Below are 18,264 nucleotides of genomic sequence, written 5' to 3'. Positions count from 1 at the left end.
TGGTGCTGTAGCTCCACTATGCTGTCATCAAACCGCATGTTTGAAACACTGGGAAACTGCAGACTAGGTGGCTAGGTGTGGGCACACTAAGTTTTCATTTAGGTCAGAGAAAAGATGTGGTTTAAGTAGTGAGTCAAAGTACACTTGTGGTTTCACACTGGACCGAAACAATCCTTAACTCCTTCAGACACCTGCTCCCTGTTTGGACAAGAAGCAAAGCTAAATGCTAGGTTTCAGTGCACAAATGCTAGAGTCTAATAATTTGCTATACTGAGTGCTTCACCCATGACTGCCATGTACTGTTACTTTAAATTTGCTATACAAAGTAAAAAACATTGTGATGTCATTATGTTTCTATTTTTATTCAGTGTAAGAAAGAAGAGGAAGTGTGTTACCAGGCAGCAGTTGGACAGTTGTTAGGTGTGTTGTAAGGATGGACATGTTTACATCTTTGTGTTCCTGTCAGAGTGAGTGATGCTGCTTTGTTTCAGTAAGCGTACAGAAAATGGCTCATTGAGACGTCTGTGGCCTGTTAGTGTGTCCAAGTCTCTTTCATCTCTGAAAAATCTTTACTCCTCTACTCAGAAAATGTAATGACTCAGTATTTTGCCTGTAGCTCTTTCAACTGTAAAGCTATTTAACTTAATCCTAACAGTGAACATGCCTTACGCAGTTTGTCTACCATGGGTCTCTCTTTTTTTGCCCTTTTTTTACCCTTTGGCATGAGCTCATATCAAGGTCTCAGTGGTGATGAGCTGGGTCACTGACTCTTGGATTTATCCATCAGTGATCATTTAACTCACTCTCAGTTTCAGTCTGGTCCCTTGTAAAAGTGGCACAAGCTGTTGTTTGGCCTCAAACATCCCACTCCACTCTTATTTAGCTCAGGAGATTACTCAACCAACTTGAGCAGGATTAATGGAGAAAGAGAAGGAATTCCTTTTACAGTGTAAAAGCAGAAAGTAAACCCAGGATACTACAGGCATACAATATATCTGACATTTCGATTAGCATGAGCTATTGAAATTCTGGCTATGCTGGTTTATAATCTCAATCTCTTGATTTACAGTGTGAAAAGTAACTGAACTTAGCAACTTGGAGTTTTTGCTTGGTATCTGGATCTGTGAAGAGCAGCTTTGAATCTGTATCTATCTCTGGGCATCACCTGGTTGCACGTATTGTCACTTGTATGATGGCTAAATCTTTGCTCGTTGCGCATGAGTTTCTAAGAAATAGATGTTTGTGGTCAACTTCTGTTTAAGTGTGAAGATGACAACTACAACGAAAAGGAGCTTCCATTTGTTCAAAACCACCATTCCCACATGTGAAAAACTGACTGATCTCCAGTTTGCACAAGAAAGGCCAAAAAACACCCCTCTGTGCTCTTTTAGGGGTCTGAACAGCATCAGTACATGTTATATTCATATTAAATCAACTTTGTGAACTCATTGCGTAGGATTCAGGATGCAACTGTGGGTTAATTAAAATCTGAAAGAACAAGCCTCATGGACAGCAGCTCTTCCTGCCTTTTCTAGTGGTCTCTAAACAAATTAGAGGGAGACAAAAACACAAGAGCTGAGCTTTGTAATTGAATTACATCTGACATGCTCCCCAGAGAGTATAATTCACAGGATACTAAAAGGCTCAGAGAACTACAACATGAACAAATTAGTTTGTTTTGTACTTATCTCCTAACAGGACTGCTGGAAGGGAAAGGGGTTTAGAAGCAGTTTGGAGATGGAGAGCATTACAAAGATTACCCATGGCTGTGGTGGTGTATTGTCCTTCATGGAGATTTAATGTGCTTTACTTGGGCTCTGTTTTTTGTTTTCATCGTAATCCTGGCAGCACAAACAGGAAATGTCTGCTTTGAAAACTTCAAGCTGTAGTAATTTTGGCATTCACCTGAGGCATGGGTCAGTTCGAAACAAGTTAGAGGGAGTACTGAAGAAGCAAAAAAGTGAAATGGAGGTTTGTCTGAAAAGGATCACTGAGTGAGCACAAATGGCCTGTATGTAAAGCTGAACTTACTTTGAATCATTGATTTTTCTTCTCTATCCTGTATGTGCATAAAGTTTTTAGCTCAAATGATAAGTTTGACTATCTTTTGAAGTATGCGTAATCATTTAATTCCCCTCATCTGTATTTCAGAGCTAGTTGGGTGTAGTTGTAGTTAGCTTAGTGTAAAGTATTTTACCCTTTTATGTACAGTAACTCATTTGAAGTTTTTTTTTATTTTGTTATGAAAAAAATTAACAGAGCTGGTAGACAGAATTTGTTAGCTTTAGCAAAGAATAACTTGCTAATCTTTCATTCTTTGTCCATCCAAGCTAACTGTCTGCTGTCAACAATATGTACTTACTGTCCTGACATAAGTGTTGTATCAACTTTGTCAACCAGCTAAAGATACAACAAATATGAAGCAACAGCTAGAGTAGTGACAACAAATCAGTGTTTTGGACCAGACTACTTCCTGGGATTTTTGCGATTTGCCTCTGTATTAAGCTAACTTACAAAGTTACCTAATTTACTAAATTCCCCTTTTTAATTTAATTTGTTCTTGTTAATACTTCAAATTAAAGAAGTTCTGCTCAAATGAGTGGAAAGACAGTAATAATAAACTACAGTGAAACAATGCAAGGCTAGCACTTTGTCTGTTTTGGCCTGATCACATCAATGCTAGCTTATCCTCATAGTGAGAGGTTGGACTTGGTGCATGCTCTCTTCTAACTGGAATCTAAAGCTAAAAAAAAGGGAAGAAATTTAAGTGTGTATTCATTTAATTCTTTCATGTGAAGATTATCAACCTCATTTTTTGTGCAGAAGCAGCAAATTGATAAGGATGAATGTTCCTTCATAGATTAGCAGTCTTTCCCCCCATGCTAGATTTGAGCTATGGCACGATGTTATCATCAAGGAGACAGACTTTCTTAATGCAATGGCAGAACCAGGGACTCGGGTAGAGGCATCTATCCAGTCAGTGGTTGAGGACCTGTGGTCTTGCTAAACTGTCATCCCTTCAAAGGTGATTTCACTGACTGAATTTCCTCTTTTGGGCTTCCTGTGGTGTGCTAGCGTGATGCGTTGCTATGAGAAGACAACACTTGGTTTCTAAGGAAACACTTAAAACAGAAGAGTGCGCAGGCCTCGTTTGCAACACCACAGGCACATTGTACGCAAAGTGACTGCAGACATCCTTTACATCAGTTTTACATGTTGTTACGCTACACAGTTTTATTGGTCTGCAGCCACAGCAGCTCCATCCTGTGTGTCTGCACTGCACAAGTTTGTGGATTAAGTCCATCTGTGCACATGTGCTGCTGCTGCTGATGGTGCCTTATATGTTTTTAACTGTGATTTTATATTTTGAAGTAGCAGAGGATACAAGTTTGACATGCAGCTCTTTTTTTCACAATACAAAACCACAATATTTAGAAGAAGGAGGTGAAAAAATACCCGTCACACTCTACGCCCTCAATGTCTCTAACAGCTCATTTCCGGGCTGGTCTGTCTGTTAACCGCAAAGCTGTTTCAGTTATGACGAAAAAGGGTTCCCATCACAACACAGAACTTTACTTTTTTGTTTCTCTCCTCATCTTGCTCAAACGAGTCCGCACTATGTCTTTGCCGAACAGATCTGTGAGCCATTTCCTTCATGTGAAGAATAAACCACAATGTGAATGAGGCTACAATCCTGTGAACATGTTGAGTCCCTTCCTATGTGGGTGGTCAGGGCAGGAAGCAGACTGTGCATTCAGTCTCAGCACTAGTGGAGGGAAACATGAAGCTTAGTCACAGTTTCCATGCTTGTTTGTTAAGTGGCTCCTCCTGGCATCCAAATAATGTCTTACTGCAGGCACCGTGCTGATAGCAGCGATGTTCAGGCCAACAGGCAGCCAGTAAAAGAAAGATGTTTGTGATGCTGCAGGGCCGCAGGAGGAAGATATACAGCAGAGATAATTTCATTGTAGTTTAACGGTAATCTGAAGCTACCATTACAGCATTTGTCAAACTTAAAGGGAAGATCTGGTCTGTGTCTGTGTGCCAAATACACTCCATCCTGCGGCCTAATAATATCACACATCACAGGACATACAGCCAGGAAGAAATTTGTCTCCCAAATTGAGCTTTGAGTCTTCATTATCTGCCTGCAGTCTGAGTCACAGTGCCAGACTCTTGCCCCGCTGACAGCGCTCTAATGAGGCTTTTGGACCACATTTAAATCTCCAGCTGCCCACTGCAGCAGAGTGGAACACAAAACAACTGGTTCCTGTAGTCAGGGGTCCACCTCACAGAGTGTGTTTGGGTCTGTTTGCATACTGTGTTAACCTGCCAGGAGGCAGAGCCATGTGATCGTGATAAGTGCAGTCACACTAAGTGTGTGTGTTGCCACCACTGCTGCACTTGCCTTGTGGTTCAAATAGCCTGATTTGATCTCTCTTGACAGCCCAAACTGTTTCCCTGTTTGCTGCTCTTGATTCAAAGAAATCTGGAAAAGGCCAGAAAGAAGCGGAGCTCAGATGAAAAGTTGTCTTTTTGCTCTAGATTTGTTTTGGTAAATGTGTTATCGTCCTCATTAAACGTGCACAAGTGTTTGTGGATGTATTAAAATGATATGTATTGAAATCTCATGAGTGTGAGGACATGGTCAAAAAGATGTCTGATCAACCTTTTTGTTTAGCAGGTATTTTATGGCTTTAAACAGAAGGGATAAATAGTATTTATGTAAATTGAAGTGAAATATTCATGGCTTTTGTAACAAAGTCTGCATCTACTCTAAAAAAATATTTTTGATTGTTCAAAGTGAAGAGAATTAGACTTCAATGTGAAATTTGTGTCTCTGCAGGAATCCTCTTCTCCACCCTGGTGTTCGGGCCGGCCTGTGGCTTCATCCTCGGCTCTCTCTGCACTAAGTTTTACGTGGATGCCATCTTCATTGACACCAGTGAGTTTCCTCCTGTGTTTTTGAAATGCAGTGTGTTTCTGTGTAAATGTGGTGTTTTGACTTTTCTGTCTGGCTGCACAGGTAAGCTGAACATCACCCCAGAGGACCCCCGGTGGATCGGGGCCTGGTGGGCAGGCTTCCTCCTGTGTGGTGCCTTACTCTTTTGCTCTGCTATCCTGATGTTTGGCTTCCCTCAGTCACTGCCGACTAAGGACAGAGAGGAAGGTGCTGAGAGCGAGCAGGTTATGCTTCCTCCATCACTGAATTCAGACTATGAGACTCCAAAGTCCAGCAACGGGCTCATAGGCAACCACGAGGCTGCCAACAGCCCCACCTGCTGTCAGCAACTCAGGGGTGAGTGTGTATGATCTATTGCCATGCTGCAGTGTCCAATTGCGGAGGAAGAATATTTTCTAGCATTAAAAGATGTTTCATATATGTCTGTTCTCAATCCTTGTATTTTTTAAATCTCTGTTCTTTTATGAAATATTAAACTTTGTCTTCAATACTGCCGGATATATGATAATACTGATAGTAACCTTTGTATAGCTGGTATATATTAGAACAGCAACAAAGTGCTTTACAAATAAAAATGGAAAGAATAAAGAAATGTGAGGAAGAGGGTGACTGGATTTTTTAGATAGAGAAGGAAACAGTGAGGAGTTAACACCTTAGGAGCAATGAATGACAAAAATGAGAAGGAAATAAAACTAAATAAAATAATATTAAGGTCACTAGAGATGAAAGAAAAATAAATGTGCAAGGGCTAATAATCACCAATAGGTATAGGAATTATAACACAGTCAAAAAATAGAAATAACAAGAGGTAAAACATTAACACAGAGAAAAGATCAAAGATTTAATATCCAGCTTTTGATAATGCGTGGTGTAAAATACATGCAGAGTTTAGAGGATTAAAACAAGCTCAGGAAACGTTTCCTTTAAAAGCACGTCATCAAAAATATATAAATCCTAAATGATTTGAACCAAAAATATTTGAATTCCACCAGAAGTAAACTACTTTGCTTGAAAATTACTTACATATGATGAACTTTACACAAGCATTGAAAGAAAACCATTCTCAGTATGTGCACTGCTCAAAAACACATCTGGTTGTGGAAAAACTATAGCTGTACAATCCATCAATGGACTGTAGTAATAGTTTTGATTACCAATATTATACATTTTTGTGTTTTTAAGTGTAGGAAATAAATTGATTGACCTTTGTGTTTTTTTTGTCTGGCATTTACATCATGGTAAGCCTAGAGAGGAAAGTCCCCCTTCTCATGCTCAGATATTAATGATCTTTTTTTCTTTGTTATACTAGTTATCCCCAAGGTAACCAAGCACCTCCTGTCCAACCCTGTGTTCACCTGCATTATCCTGGCGGCCTGTATGGAGATTGCCGTCGTGGCCGGCTTTGCAGCCTTCCTGGGGAAATACCTCGAGCAGCAGTTTAACCTCACTACCACTTCAGCAAACCAGCTGCTAGGTCTGTCTCCACACATTCCCACAAAAACACAGAGAGCCTTGCTCCTCTTTTATATCACTATTAAACTAAAAGGTGACTAAAAACCTTTTATTTTGAAAGGTATGACTGCCATTCCGTGTGCATGTCTGGGGATCTTCATGGGCGGTCTCCTGGTTAAGAAGCTCAACCTGTCGGCGCTCGGGGCCATCCGCATGGCCATGCTGGTCAACCTGATATCAACTGCGTGCTACATCTCCTTCCTGTTCCTGGGCTGTGACACAGGTCCTGTCGCTGGAGTGACCGTCACATATGGCAACGAGTAAGACAGAATACAAACTAGAAGCCATTCATCATAAATGTTGGATACAAGTTGAGCTTGGAGCTGCCAAGCAAACATGTAGTATTTCTTTTCCTCCTCGATTTTTTTTCATTTTTATTCCTTTGGTAGTGAATAAAACTATAAAGCATTTAATTCTTATCATACGGATACAGTTATTCTAATACATAAATATGAGTAGTACTGCTGTTTTCAAGGTTATGGGACCTTATCAAAGGTGAATAGCAGAGGATCTAAATGCCCAAATAAAAATTCTTATCAGCACCGCCGGTCATTGGGGCACAGAGCGCTCACTTCTTATTCAAACAACTTTGTGTCATCTAATCGAGTCTATAAAAAGATTTTCTATTCAGAAAGTGGCCTCATGGTGCTTGGTGCTGCACACGCTGAATACAGATGTAAAAGACTGAATCAGACACAATCCTTGTCAAAGAGGTTTAGAGTGAGATTATCATGCAACAGGATAGCAGGATATTTCTTTCTCTTAGATATTCATGACTGATTACCTGTCAGTTCATTGGTCACATTGTAGGCCTGGGCTGTCAAAGGGCAGACAAAAGAAACCAAATGAAGGTGCTATCATGTGTGAGTTATGACTAAAATGAATGCTTTACAGTGCATTACAAACACCAATAAAACAACTTCAGTGGAGGTGTGAAAAAATATCGATACAGCAATATGTTGCGATTCTTTGACCTGTGATAAAATATTGATATTCTACTAGGCTAGTGTTCCCTGGGTTTTCTTCTTAGACAAGAAAGAAATGTCCATAGGAAGGATGTTATCAATGACTTTAAATATGCTTTGAACAGTTTAGTCAAAGAGGATTCTGCAGCAGATGAATACTTGACTTTTTTGTACTTCATAGTGTCATAATGCTTTGCTATGCTAATGATGGGTGTATGTAACTGTGACTTTATATCAGGCCTTTACTGCTTTCGGATGTGCTTACCTGAACCCAGTGCAGTACAGTTTCCATGGAGATCCTAAAAGTGAACCACATAAAGGGCAGAGACTGCTCCTTCATATTTTTTTTTGTATAGATACAGTTATTACTTCCAGCAGGAAATGACTCTGAGGTCTCTGTCTATTTCTCCATCCAGGACTCTGAGGGTGGGTGAGAAACCAGAAGCTCAGTGCAACAGTCACTGCAACTGCTCCACTTCATCCATCAGCCCCGTGTGCGGAGCAAACGGAGTCACCTACCTGTCTTCCTGCTTTGCTGGCTGCTCTCATACAGGAAACTCTCAGATCAGCTCCTCTCAGGTCTCTACCTTAAAAATGATCAGTCACTACAAACTAAGTCAGGAAAACACAGTCATGGTTTGTGTTTATCTTCTGCCTGATCGTGCTGCAGGGATAACTTCCTTTAGTTTCTCTTTGAACAACTGATTATATACCCACAGTGAACAAAAAACAGACCATCCATGATTCTTTTGTCAGCTTTTACATATTAACCAATCAAGCATTACTGGGGTTGTTTCTTGATTAGATCCACTGATGAACAGATTACAGTCTTCTATATTCAAATCACATGCGGTGCATTTCTCTGTACTCAGCAGCACAGACCCTCTATCACTGCAGCAGCTTCAGCAGTAACTCTGTGCAGATGTACAAGCAAGATCCCTCATTTCCTCTGCACTTTTTCCATACTCTACTCCAAACATTAAAGTAACCAGGACCATGTATTTTATGACTTCATGTGTTTTATTAACCTGTTTACGTTGCTCTAAAATGAACCCCCTCCTGTCCTTACCTCCACAGAACCTGACAGGATGTAGCTGTGTTTCCAGTGAGAGTGCATTGGCCACAGCTATTCCAGGAAAATGTCCGTCGCCAGGCTGCCAGCAGGTTTTCCTCATCTTCCTGTGCGTGATCTGCGCCTGCAGCCTGGTCGGGGCCATGGCTCAGACTCCCTCTGTTATCATCCTGATCAGGTATGTTGTGACTATAGAAACATATTAAAGTGTGCAGTGCTCTGGAAAGCAATAAACAAGTAATACATATTCTTTGCTTCTCTTGAAGGACTGTGAGTCCTGAACTGAAATCCTACGCACTTGGAGTGTTGTTTCTGTTGCTGCGACTCCTTGGTAAGTGCGACTGAAAAACTATCAAAAGTCAAAACATTAATTAAGACACCAGGTTGAAATTTTGCTGTAGGATTTTGCTACAGGATTTGCTGTAGTTGCTACATTTGAAAAAAATAAAAATAAAAGCATGATTGAGTGTTAATGGGGCGATAAAATGTCCAAGGTGTAATCCAAGTCACATGAAAACTCACAGACTTAAAGGTGGGGTTTGCACAAAATTTTGTTTCTTGTTGGTTAACACAAATTCGAATTGAGCTCCTCCTCCTTGGCTCAGTGCCAGCAGCAGCGCACACCCACCAACCGCCTCCAGCCGTGACTGCTAGCCTAGCAACCACCTGCAACATTGCATTTCTACATGGGAGAGACTCACTGTTTTTTTTACGCATACCTACAAAGGTTAATTAATTTTTTGCAGAAAGCCAAATCGCGATGTTCTTCGGAGCAGCTGTCTAAGTGCCTGAAAGCAAGTAAAGCCGAGCCAAGCTTGACCCTCATTTAAGAGCAGGCTTTATCTTGAGTTTTTTTTTCAATTTGGTTGTGTTTTTCTTGCTCTGTGCTAGAAAGTAGGTAACCACGCCTACTCTCTGCCCAGAAACATCCTGATACAACCAAAACATCAACTTACAGACAGGGGAGGGGGTTGAGGCAAACACAGACTCTGACACACATGTATAGGAGCCCAGAAGTGACAATTGAGCAGGAATATTCCTGTAAAAGTTGACATTTTAATTTTCAGGACAATCCTGCAGCCTCTATCTTAACTGAAAATAGACCATTTTATTTTGAACTTTCCCCTTGTTTAGAAAAATATTTTAAAAACAATGAGCAGTAATGAAGTAATGTAATAATGAGCAGGTGTTCTGGAAGAATTATGATTGAACAATGAGAGATACTGTTGAGTTATCCTGTGTTGTTTGTATTACTTTTACTTTAGTTACTATCACTGTGTGTTCATGATGAATCCAATCTAATCCCATACAAGTAGAAGAGTTATGAAGACATTAATGCCACTTCAAAGTAGAACTTGAGTAAAATACATCTGTTTAGTACACCATAGGGGACATTTGCCTGAGGCTCTCCAGATACATATAGTGGGCATGAAAACATCAGAGCTTTAAAGTAAAATTATAGATTATAGATTGTATGTCATTCAGTAGAGTATTGTGGGGTTTTTTGTTTGTTTTTTTAAGTGCTTTTCTAAGAAGCTGAGATCACAGATACATAACTGCATGTATGACAGACTCAGTAGTAAATGGAGTCTTTTGAGACAAAATGACATACTTTATTAAGACCTAGGGGAGGTTGTATTTTTTTACAGACACGCATGCACAACCAGGATCCTAATGATGTGCAAAAATGGAGATATGGAAGACAAATAGAACTGAAGTTTAACATCAGTTTCTAGAATAAGAGATTTACATTTTTGATAATTCATCCTGTTATAATTTGGAGAAAATATTTAGTTCAGTTTTGTCCCGCTTATTCCCACAAAGTACATTTTCATTTTTATAAAGCTCACAGTATATTTCAGCTCATTCTGTGTTTCTGTTCTCCAGGTTTCATCCCCCCTCCTCTGATTTTCGGTGCTGCGATCGACTCCTCTTGCCTTTTCTGGAGTTCAGACTGCGGCGATAAGGGTGCTTGCCTGCTGTACAACAACGTGAAATACAGGCATCTGTACGTGAGCCTCGCCATCATCCTCAAGGGGGTGGCTTTCCTCCTCTACGCCACCACATGGTATTGTTTACGCAGGAACTACAAGAAGTACATCAAGAGTCATGAGGGTCACATGACGCCCACTGAGTTTTACCCATCACTCACGGAAGGCCCCAAACTAGTGGACAGGACAAAGTTTATATACAACCTGGAGGACCATGAGTTTTGTGAAAACATGGAGTCAGTTTTATAGTTTATTACACAAAAAAGGACAATGTGGACATTTATACACTCTAAAGGAATATTTGATGATTTTGTTCTTCTCTTGAAAGGAGGAAATCATTTGTTTTTTGATAAAGGCAATCTATTTAACGGTTTGTTCAGGTCACAGTGGAAGTTGCTCCACAGGTTGGGTAAACTTTCAAAGGGTCCATTGTAGTCGTTTACGTACCAGCGAGGTTTTCAACTCCTGCATTGACTCTGATGGTATAGATGACGAGTACCCCTCTGTTTTGCTCAGTCCTAGCTGATTCTTAGCACATGGACATGATGTTACTGAAACTGTAGCTGCCATATTTGTCGAGGTCTGTCATGATTCCTGTGGGTTGTGTGAAAAATGACAGTTTCCTTTCAGTCAGTGCACTGTGTGTTCTGTCTGTCTCTCATTCAGAAATGAGATTACTATCATCAAAGAAAAAACGTTCAGTTCGTCTGTTACTCATACATATTTAAGAGTTGCCAAGTGTTTACAAACTAATACTGTAGTTATGTTTTGATGCAGAATGGTTTCCTGTAAAAAAAAGAAGACAGAATACCCAAACTGGGTTGTTTTAGTGGCCTATTAGATGTTTTAAATGTCCAGAAATCATATCTGAAAACTTACACTGATCGTTTTTATGTCAGGATGCATCCGTTTTTTCTTGCTGGATAACAGGCACTGTTTTTATACTGTTTAGACTAGACGGTGAAGTCTTGTCTCATAGGTGAACATGTGCAATTTGTGTCTGATATGTCTTTGTTTGTAAGTACTTTTGAGTCAGACAGCAGGTTTGTTTCTCATATATAGCATTATTTTTCATTTGAGTTATTCAGCCTAATATGTCTTAATAAGGGATTATTCAAAGAAGAATGCGGATTGTTTTTTCTTTTGGCTTTTGCATCTCATGGAAGAGCAAAGAGGAAAATAAGTAATGTTTCTGTGTGTTTGGAATTCACAAAAAAGTAAAGAAAAGTAATATATTTGTTTAACTAGGCCCAGGATGTTTTATTAGATTATATTTGAGAGCAAACTATAATGATATATAATCTAATTATTTGAAATGTGTGTGTTTGGTGTCACAGAAGATTTGGGACAATTCGTAGAAGTGAAGTTAGTATGTTGCATTAAAAGGAGCAGAGTCTGTGTCTTTGTATAGGCCTGTTAAATCTGGAATAAAAGTTACAGAAATGACACAGAAAGCTGCGCGTGCAAAGTCGAACAAGGTAAACATCATCAACAACACACTGGATTTATTCCAGGTCTTGTTTTGTAGGAAATCTTCAACATAACGCAGCACATGCCACCTGTCACTCTACTTATCTCTGCAGTCACAGTTTGGACAGTGTCCCTTTTCTTACTCTTTTTGTATGGCAACATATGGTTTATTTTACTCTGGAAATAAATTATTTTTCAGAAAATTAATTAAACATGAGTGTTTTTTTAGACCTATCTCTTTGGAGATGTGCTTTGTCTTTTGTTTAAATTGTGTTTTTATGAACAGAACCATCAATAACATTTTCACAAAAAGAAAAAAACATGAAACTGAGAGGAAAACATTTTCTTAAAGAGGAAATGATTTATACAAATAAGAAGAATAATTGGCTTATCACAGAGATTTCAGTTGTTTTTTTAACTGACCAAAATACCCCCAAAAAACCAAACCAAATGAAACGACCCATCATTATGATGATGCTCTATAAACCACAGAATAAAAGCCATCACAAGGACAGGTCCTTTAACCTTAAAAAAACAGGACATTAAAGAAACTGTGAGGACTTTCTAAGTGATCTTGAAAAAGTCTCCCTTCTAGATATAACACTGATTGTAATCCACACTTTAAAGGTCCCATATTAAAATCCTTTTCTGCAGTTTAATATGATGTCTTCATGAAATGGTAGTAACATGTTTTGGTCCAATAAGCCAATAAATCAAGCACAGCAGCATTGTTTCCAGGCTCTCATAGCCCCTCTGTTCAGAACGGTCTGATTTAGTGAGCGTGACCTTCATATGTAAATGAGCCACCACTGATACCGCCCTTCCGCGTCACTGAGAGCGGCAGGACGAGTGCACAATGTTTAGAAAACAGCGAAGCTTGTTTACCGTAACATTACAGGCTAAAACAACAGGCTAACCACAGTTAAAGTTAGCATCCTGAAGCTAACACAGAGACAGGGGGGGACACTGAGGAAAAGCTCTTACATCTGCTCCACAGCACACAGCATTTAAAATACTCACATTTCCAGGGTCCGAGGTTTGTTGATGGATGGTTGGTAATGCGCCTGGACTCAGGACCAGTCTATTTGCTAGCCCTCTGTTGGACTGTCCAAAGTTGGAAAAGCAGTTGGTCATTAAGTGACTGGCACACACATGCACAGTTTTACTGGAGAGAGATTTCTGTCCAGCAGGCAGGGGGTTCGGGGGGAATCTGCCCCGGTGGACCAATCAGGTCAGACTTGCTCCTGATTGGTCAAAAAAGGGAATCAGTGACGTCAGCAAATCCCCCAAATCCAAACAGCTTGTTTTAGGTCAGGATTTTACATTCACAAACACTACTATGTACAGGTTTTGTTATTAATTATCACATTTTGTGGGCTGGGAGGAAAGCCAAATACCCACAAATTTCACTAAAAGACTTAATAAAGTGATTTTTGCATAATATGGGACCTTTAAAATGAGATTATCAGCACCAGGTTATTTCGAAATGCTACTTCTTAGCTTCTGGATTGGGTTTGACAGGACCTGACACTTCATCTAATACTTGCGCTCACAGCAACCATCTGCATGTTGAATGATGTTTAGGAGAGAACTAAAAGGCCAGTATTATCAGATCTGTCTAATAATTTTGGCCACCACTGTAAAAACACTACTTGTCCAAAGTTTTAGATCACAAAATGAATAACTTGAAATGGTACAAAAATAAAAGGTGAACTGTCGGAGGTTAAGAAAAAAAATGGTAATGTCACCCAAAACTGAAAAACAATGTACATTTCAAAATTATAGAAGAAAAAAAAACGTTTAACAACTTAAAGCTGTTCTGCTGCAATGGAGATCAAGCCTTGAAAGTTGGTGCTACCAATTCCATCAGGTGTCTCAAGTTTCTTAAATACTTACAGCCATCTCTGTCTGTGTATATGCTATATGAATAACACACCCTCTTGAGCAGTATTGAACAGTGCTGTACCGCAGAATTCATGCAGACAGGCGAAAAAGTCTCCTCCTTTCAGTAGTTCCTGGTAATGCCTTGACACCAAAAATTAACTGTCTTCTCTATTTACCTGGAACTACTTAATTGCCAGAATGTCTTAAGGATGAAGTGTCCTGGGATGCCCATTGGTTCACAGACACAACCATACATAACATTTACTCTCCATACTGTATCCAAAAATAAACACTCCATTACTTACCTTCACCTTTAAAAACAGACCCTGTAGATGGAAGCTAATGAAGGCTCAGATACAAGTATTCATGTCTCATCACATATTCTCAGCATAGTGCTAAGTGCTAAGTGCTCACTTAGGAAAATATGATGAAATATGGAGCTGAGAAGTTTAATGGACCACACATGCACACAGAGCACTCACGTTTTGATTTGCACAGCAGATTTAAAGCTTATTCTTGGATAGCTATTAGAGTCTTGCATACAGTCACTTTTCAAAATGGAAATATTTAGGGTAGATCTGTACATGTTATAAGTCAGGGAATAAGTATACAGTTAGAGATGCACAAAGAAATTCTGTCATCTACTAATGTTTCGATGATTTATTTTGTATCATTGCTTTATTTAATTTCTTGAAAACTGCTGACCTTACAGCAGATCATACAGTTTGAGTTTGTTAATACACATCAGAATTTTTGATGTACCTCTAAAACAATTTGAGAAGATTACAGCTAACATTTAAATAGAGATTTGCAGAAGTTGTTTCATTGGCTCAAAGGAACGTGGTTCATAAGGGTAAAATAAAATGACAAACAAGGATAGAGATGAAAGTGTTTTGTTGCTCATGTGCAGATTTTCTTGAAATATGATGCTTGCATTGAATGCTAAAAAGGCTTTTTTTTTTTTTTCAAAAAATGATCACATTTTTCAGTTCCAACATTAGCACAATTATTACTTCAATGTAGGAATCAGTTATTTTAAACCAATTAGTCTGTCAGCTTTTATACACAGTGCACAACCATGTTTTGTTGTTTGCAAACAGTTCAAAGCAGTTCTAAAAATAGCACAAGATATTCACAAGACTTTCTGTAATGATGCGATCATCATATCATGATCTCTTGGATGGTTCATGTTTGAGGTGTGGGCCTCAGACACCAAGGTCTGAGGGAAGGGGGTTTGTGGAGTGGGGAGTCTCAAAGAGACAGCAGCTTAAATGTAGTGTTTCAGTATGACAATAATAAAGATTTTTGAGCAGTCAATCATGTAAAGCTACTAAGGGGGTACCTGAGGGACAGTATAAGCCTTAAGCCTAAAATATAATACCCCCTTTGGGTTTTCTGTGAATCCTTACCTCAATAACAAAATAAGTTTTGCTTCTTTGTGTTTCCTTTCCACCCTGGAAACTTAAACCTGGCAGAACATCAGAAAGGTCCTGACAGTTCTCCACACAGCAGCAGCAGACTAGAAGTCATTTTTATCTATTTTCATGGTGATAACTGAATGATTTCAGAATGATTCCACAACTAAGAGGTAACATCAGTAAGACAGTCTGCCCAACCTTCCCATCAAACATGTCCCAAAGACATCCAGAGCAAATTGAAAGCAACATGAAACCAGATGTCTCATTTGTAAGAGTAATGACCCTTTCAAGGTAAAAATGAAAGCCACAAACAGCAGATTCAAATCAAATTAAATCAATATCAGCCTCCGCATGTCCTCATGAAACCTTCATCTCATAACAGTGTCATTATTGGTAATGGATCATTATTGTTTAGGGAGTTCTGTTCAAAGTGTTGGGCATTGCTCTTTGGAGGTTGTCTTTTCCTTGTGACCAGCAACCAAGACATTATTTTGGGATAAGTACTGTAACAAAATCAGGCCCTACCCTCACATTTTGCCAAGCTAACAGCCACAAATAAGGGATGACATTTCTTTGTAGTCTGATCACATTTCCCCCAAAACCAGCCAATTAGTGTCTGACCCTTTGTCGGTCTCAGCGGTGCAGAGTCAGGGGAGTTTGGTTTGGTGTGTGAAGGCAGCATGGACATTTTACAGGCTGTGAGTTGGAGGAGTGATCAAAAATTCTTGTCCTGGAAATATTTTAAATGAATCAAAATAAAAGCTGCAGCTGGTCTGCACTGCAGTTTTCAAACAACTGAGCCAGAATTATGCTTTTTAATTTCAGAGCACAGACATTTATCAAGGCACTGTGTCATCTTCCAACATGATTTAATAAAAACAAACAGGCTGCAAGACTGGAATAATTACCACAGTTTTACTGAATCATTGATTTGATACATCATTTATACAGTGTAAACATTAAATAATAAATTACTGCTTCATTTGAACTTTTACTGTTGGCTGATATTCAGAAGCAGCTTCAGAAACAGAGAAATATCCAGACATCACATCAAACTCTGAAGGACTTTTTAACACAGGCTTTACATACGCTGGAAAATAAGGTTGGGAAGTGTGTTTTACTTTTGTATGTAGTTCTCAAGTAGTTGTAAAGTCTAATAATAATACACGACACCCTTCAACAAGACAAGAAACAAGCTCCAGTGTGACAACGTCAGCAGTATCAGCAGAATCTGCCTCAGACAACAACAGCCTCTGATACACATCTCACTCCTGGTTCCTGACACTTCAAAGACACGCAAAATGCAACTCAGAGACTCAGGGAGACGTCCTCACTGAAACACGAAGGAAAAAAAAAAGCCACCGAGCTGGAAATAGAAGCTGCTGCAGGCAAGACTTTTCTCTTTCAATCACAAGGCGTCAATTAGCCTAATGGGTGCAAAGTGTTACACAACATCTGAAGAAGGAAAAATAAAGTAATAAATCCTCTGTGGAGGGCTTTGACTTATGTCTGAGTGAATCAGTCGATGAAAATCCAGTGGAGTGACTGAGTCTGGCCTGCTGACATTTCCACTTTCATGCTTGGATGCTGATTTTTCAACAAGAATATCTGCAGTAGATTACAGCAGTGCTGAGTTTTTACAATATAAGAGTGTATTTACATGCAGAACACACAGTTTTAATATTGAATCAGTGTTAGATAATATTAGATAATATTACAACCTGGGTAAACAAGATTATGAGACTTGTCATTATGTGCTCTCTCGTGGCTCCAGCTGCACTTTCATTTCATGTAAATTAGCTCTTTATCTCAACCCAATTGTTCAGATAATATATGCATGACATTTTTTAAACAGACGGACCCCACACTTTACATTTGCATTGATGAATTAATGTCTAGTTTGCAAACACCAGCCAGCCAGCCATGTGCTCTGCTATCATGTGCTCTGCTATCATGTGTTTGAGTGATAGTCTGCAAACAGATCAAAATAAACCCTTCAGTTTATTTAAAGTCTGTCACGCAAGACTGGACATTTCCATGGCATGTGATTGGTTAAGGATGAGAAGGACCAAAGCAGCATTTTTACGCCATAATTCTTTTTCTTAGTTATTTATGGAAGACTGGAACAGCAACAGCCATGCTGTATTAGTTACACTGATAGCTTCTAGTGCAGCTAATAAAGCTGTTGTAATTAAAACGGCCGAAGTGAACAAATGTTTGTAACTTATAGATAATTAAAATGTTAACAAGATTACACCCAGTGCTTCATCAGGACTAAATTGTGCAGCAGTTTGTGAACTTTAATGTTGATTGTTGGTTTAAGTGAAACTGCTCTTTGCAGTGAATGTCTCTGTGCTGGAGGTGAAGTAATCATCAGTGCACCAAATTGCAAGCATTTCCAGCAAGTGTTTTTTTTTCTGAAAAACCATAAGGTTTCAAAAATGTGTCATCAAAGAAAAGGCTAGGTACAGCAGCAGGGCCTTTGGTGAGCAACAAGATGTATGGTCTGATGCATTTCTATTCAAACGTCACCAGACCAGCTTTGTACAAGAAAAAAACTAAAGCATCCAGAGGTCTAAAAAAGAAAGAAAGAAAGAAAAATGTCTCTTCATCAGAAAGCATTTTTTAAATGAGAGAAATAGAAAACCTTCATCATCTTACCGGGGAAAAAAATAGTCACACTATTACAATTAACTTAGCTGTCCTATGTTTGGTTTACTGCTTCAGACCCTGAACCTTCTGTTAAATGTTCCAGCTAATTATCTTTTTATCTCAAGAATAACACAAAACCAATCTTTTAAGAATGTTTATAAAAAAAATCCCCAGTAAATGGTAGCTTGATAACTGTATCAGAGGAGCATCTTTTAAAGGTCAACACATCAGACAGCACATCACGGCAAAGAGTGGATTTAAGGACTGAAAAATCTAGTGATCCAGAAGAAAACAATACATTCATTTTTTTCTGTATTTTTAATGAATGACTACACTT

General features: G+C 39.1%; 1 protein-coding gene across 4 annotated transcripts in view; it reads left to right on the top strand.

The window, feature by feature from the left end:
* Positions 1 to 11,304, top strand: part of slco3a1a (solute carrier organic anion transporter family member 3A1a) — a 132,766-nt gene extending 121,462 nt beyond the window's left edge. For all 4 annotated transcript variants that reach the window (XM_074678301.1, XM_074678302.1, XM_074678300.1 and 1 more), the window contains 8 exons: positions 4,847 to 4,945; positions 5,027 to 5,299; positions 6,273 to 6,437; positions 6,537 to 6,735; positions 7,857 to 8,019; positions 8,518 to 8,690; positions 8,779 to 8,843; positions 10,400 to 11,304. In XM_074678301.1, the coding sequence (XP_074534402.1) occupies positions 4,847 to 4,945; positions 5,027 to 5,299; positions 6,273 to 6,437; positions 6,537 to 6,735; positions 7,857 to 8,019; positions 8,518 to 8,690; positions 8,779 to 8,843; positions 10,400 to 10,752 (1,490 nt within the window). In that variant the 3' untranslated portion in view covers positions 10,753 to 11,304. The remainder of the gene's footprint in view (positions 1 to 4,846; positions 4,946 to 5,026; positions 5,300 to 6,272; positions 6,438 to 6,536; positions 6,736 to 7,856; positions 8,020 to 8,517; positions 8,691 to 8,778; positions 8,844 to 10,399) is intronic.
* Positions 11,305 to 18,264: the final 6,960 nt, after the last annotated feature.

Source organism: Halichoeres trimaculatus, unplaced genomic scaffold (genome assembly GCF_033239565.1).
Source record: "Halichoeres trimaculatus isolate MK-OKI-2021-1 unplaced genomic scaffold, fHalTri1.1 fHalTri1_scaffold_10, whole genome shotgun sequence".
In the NCBI taxonomy this organism is placed as follows: domain Eukaryota; kingdom Metazoa; phylum Chordata; class Actinopteri; order Labriformes; family Labridae; genus Halichoeres; species Halichoeres trimaculatus.
The sequence above is the reverse complement of the archived record's forward strand: the minus strand, read 5'-3'. Positions and strand labels throughout refer to the sequence as shown.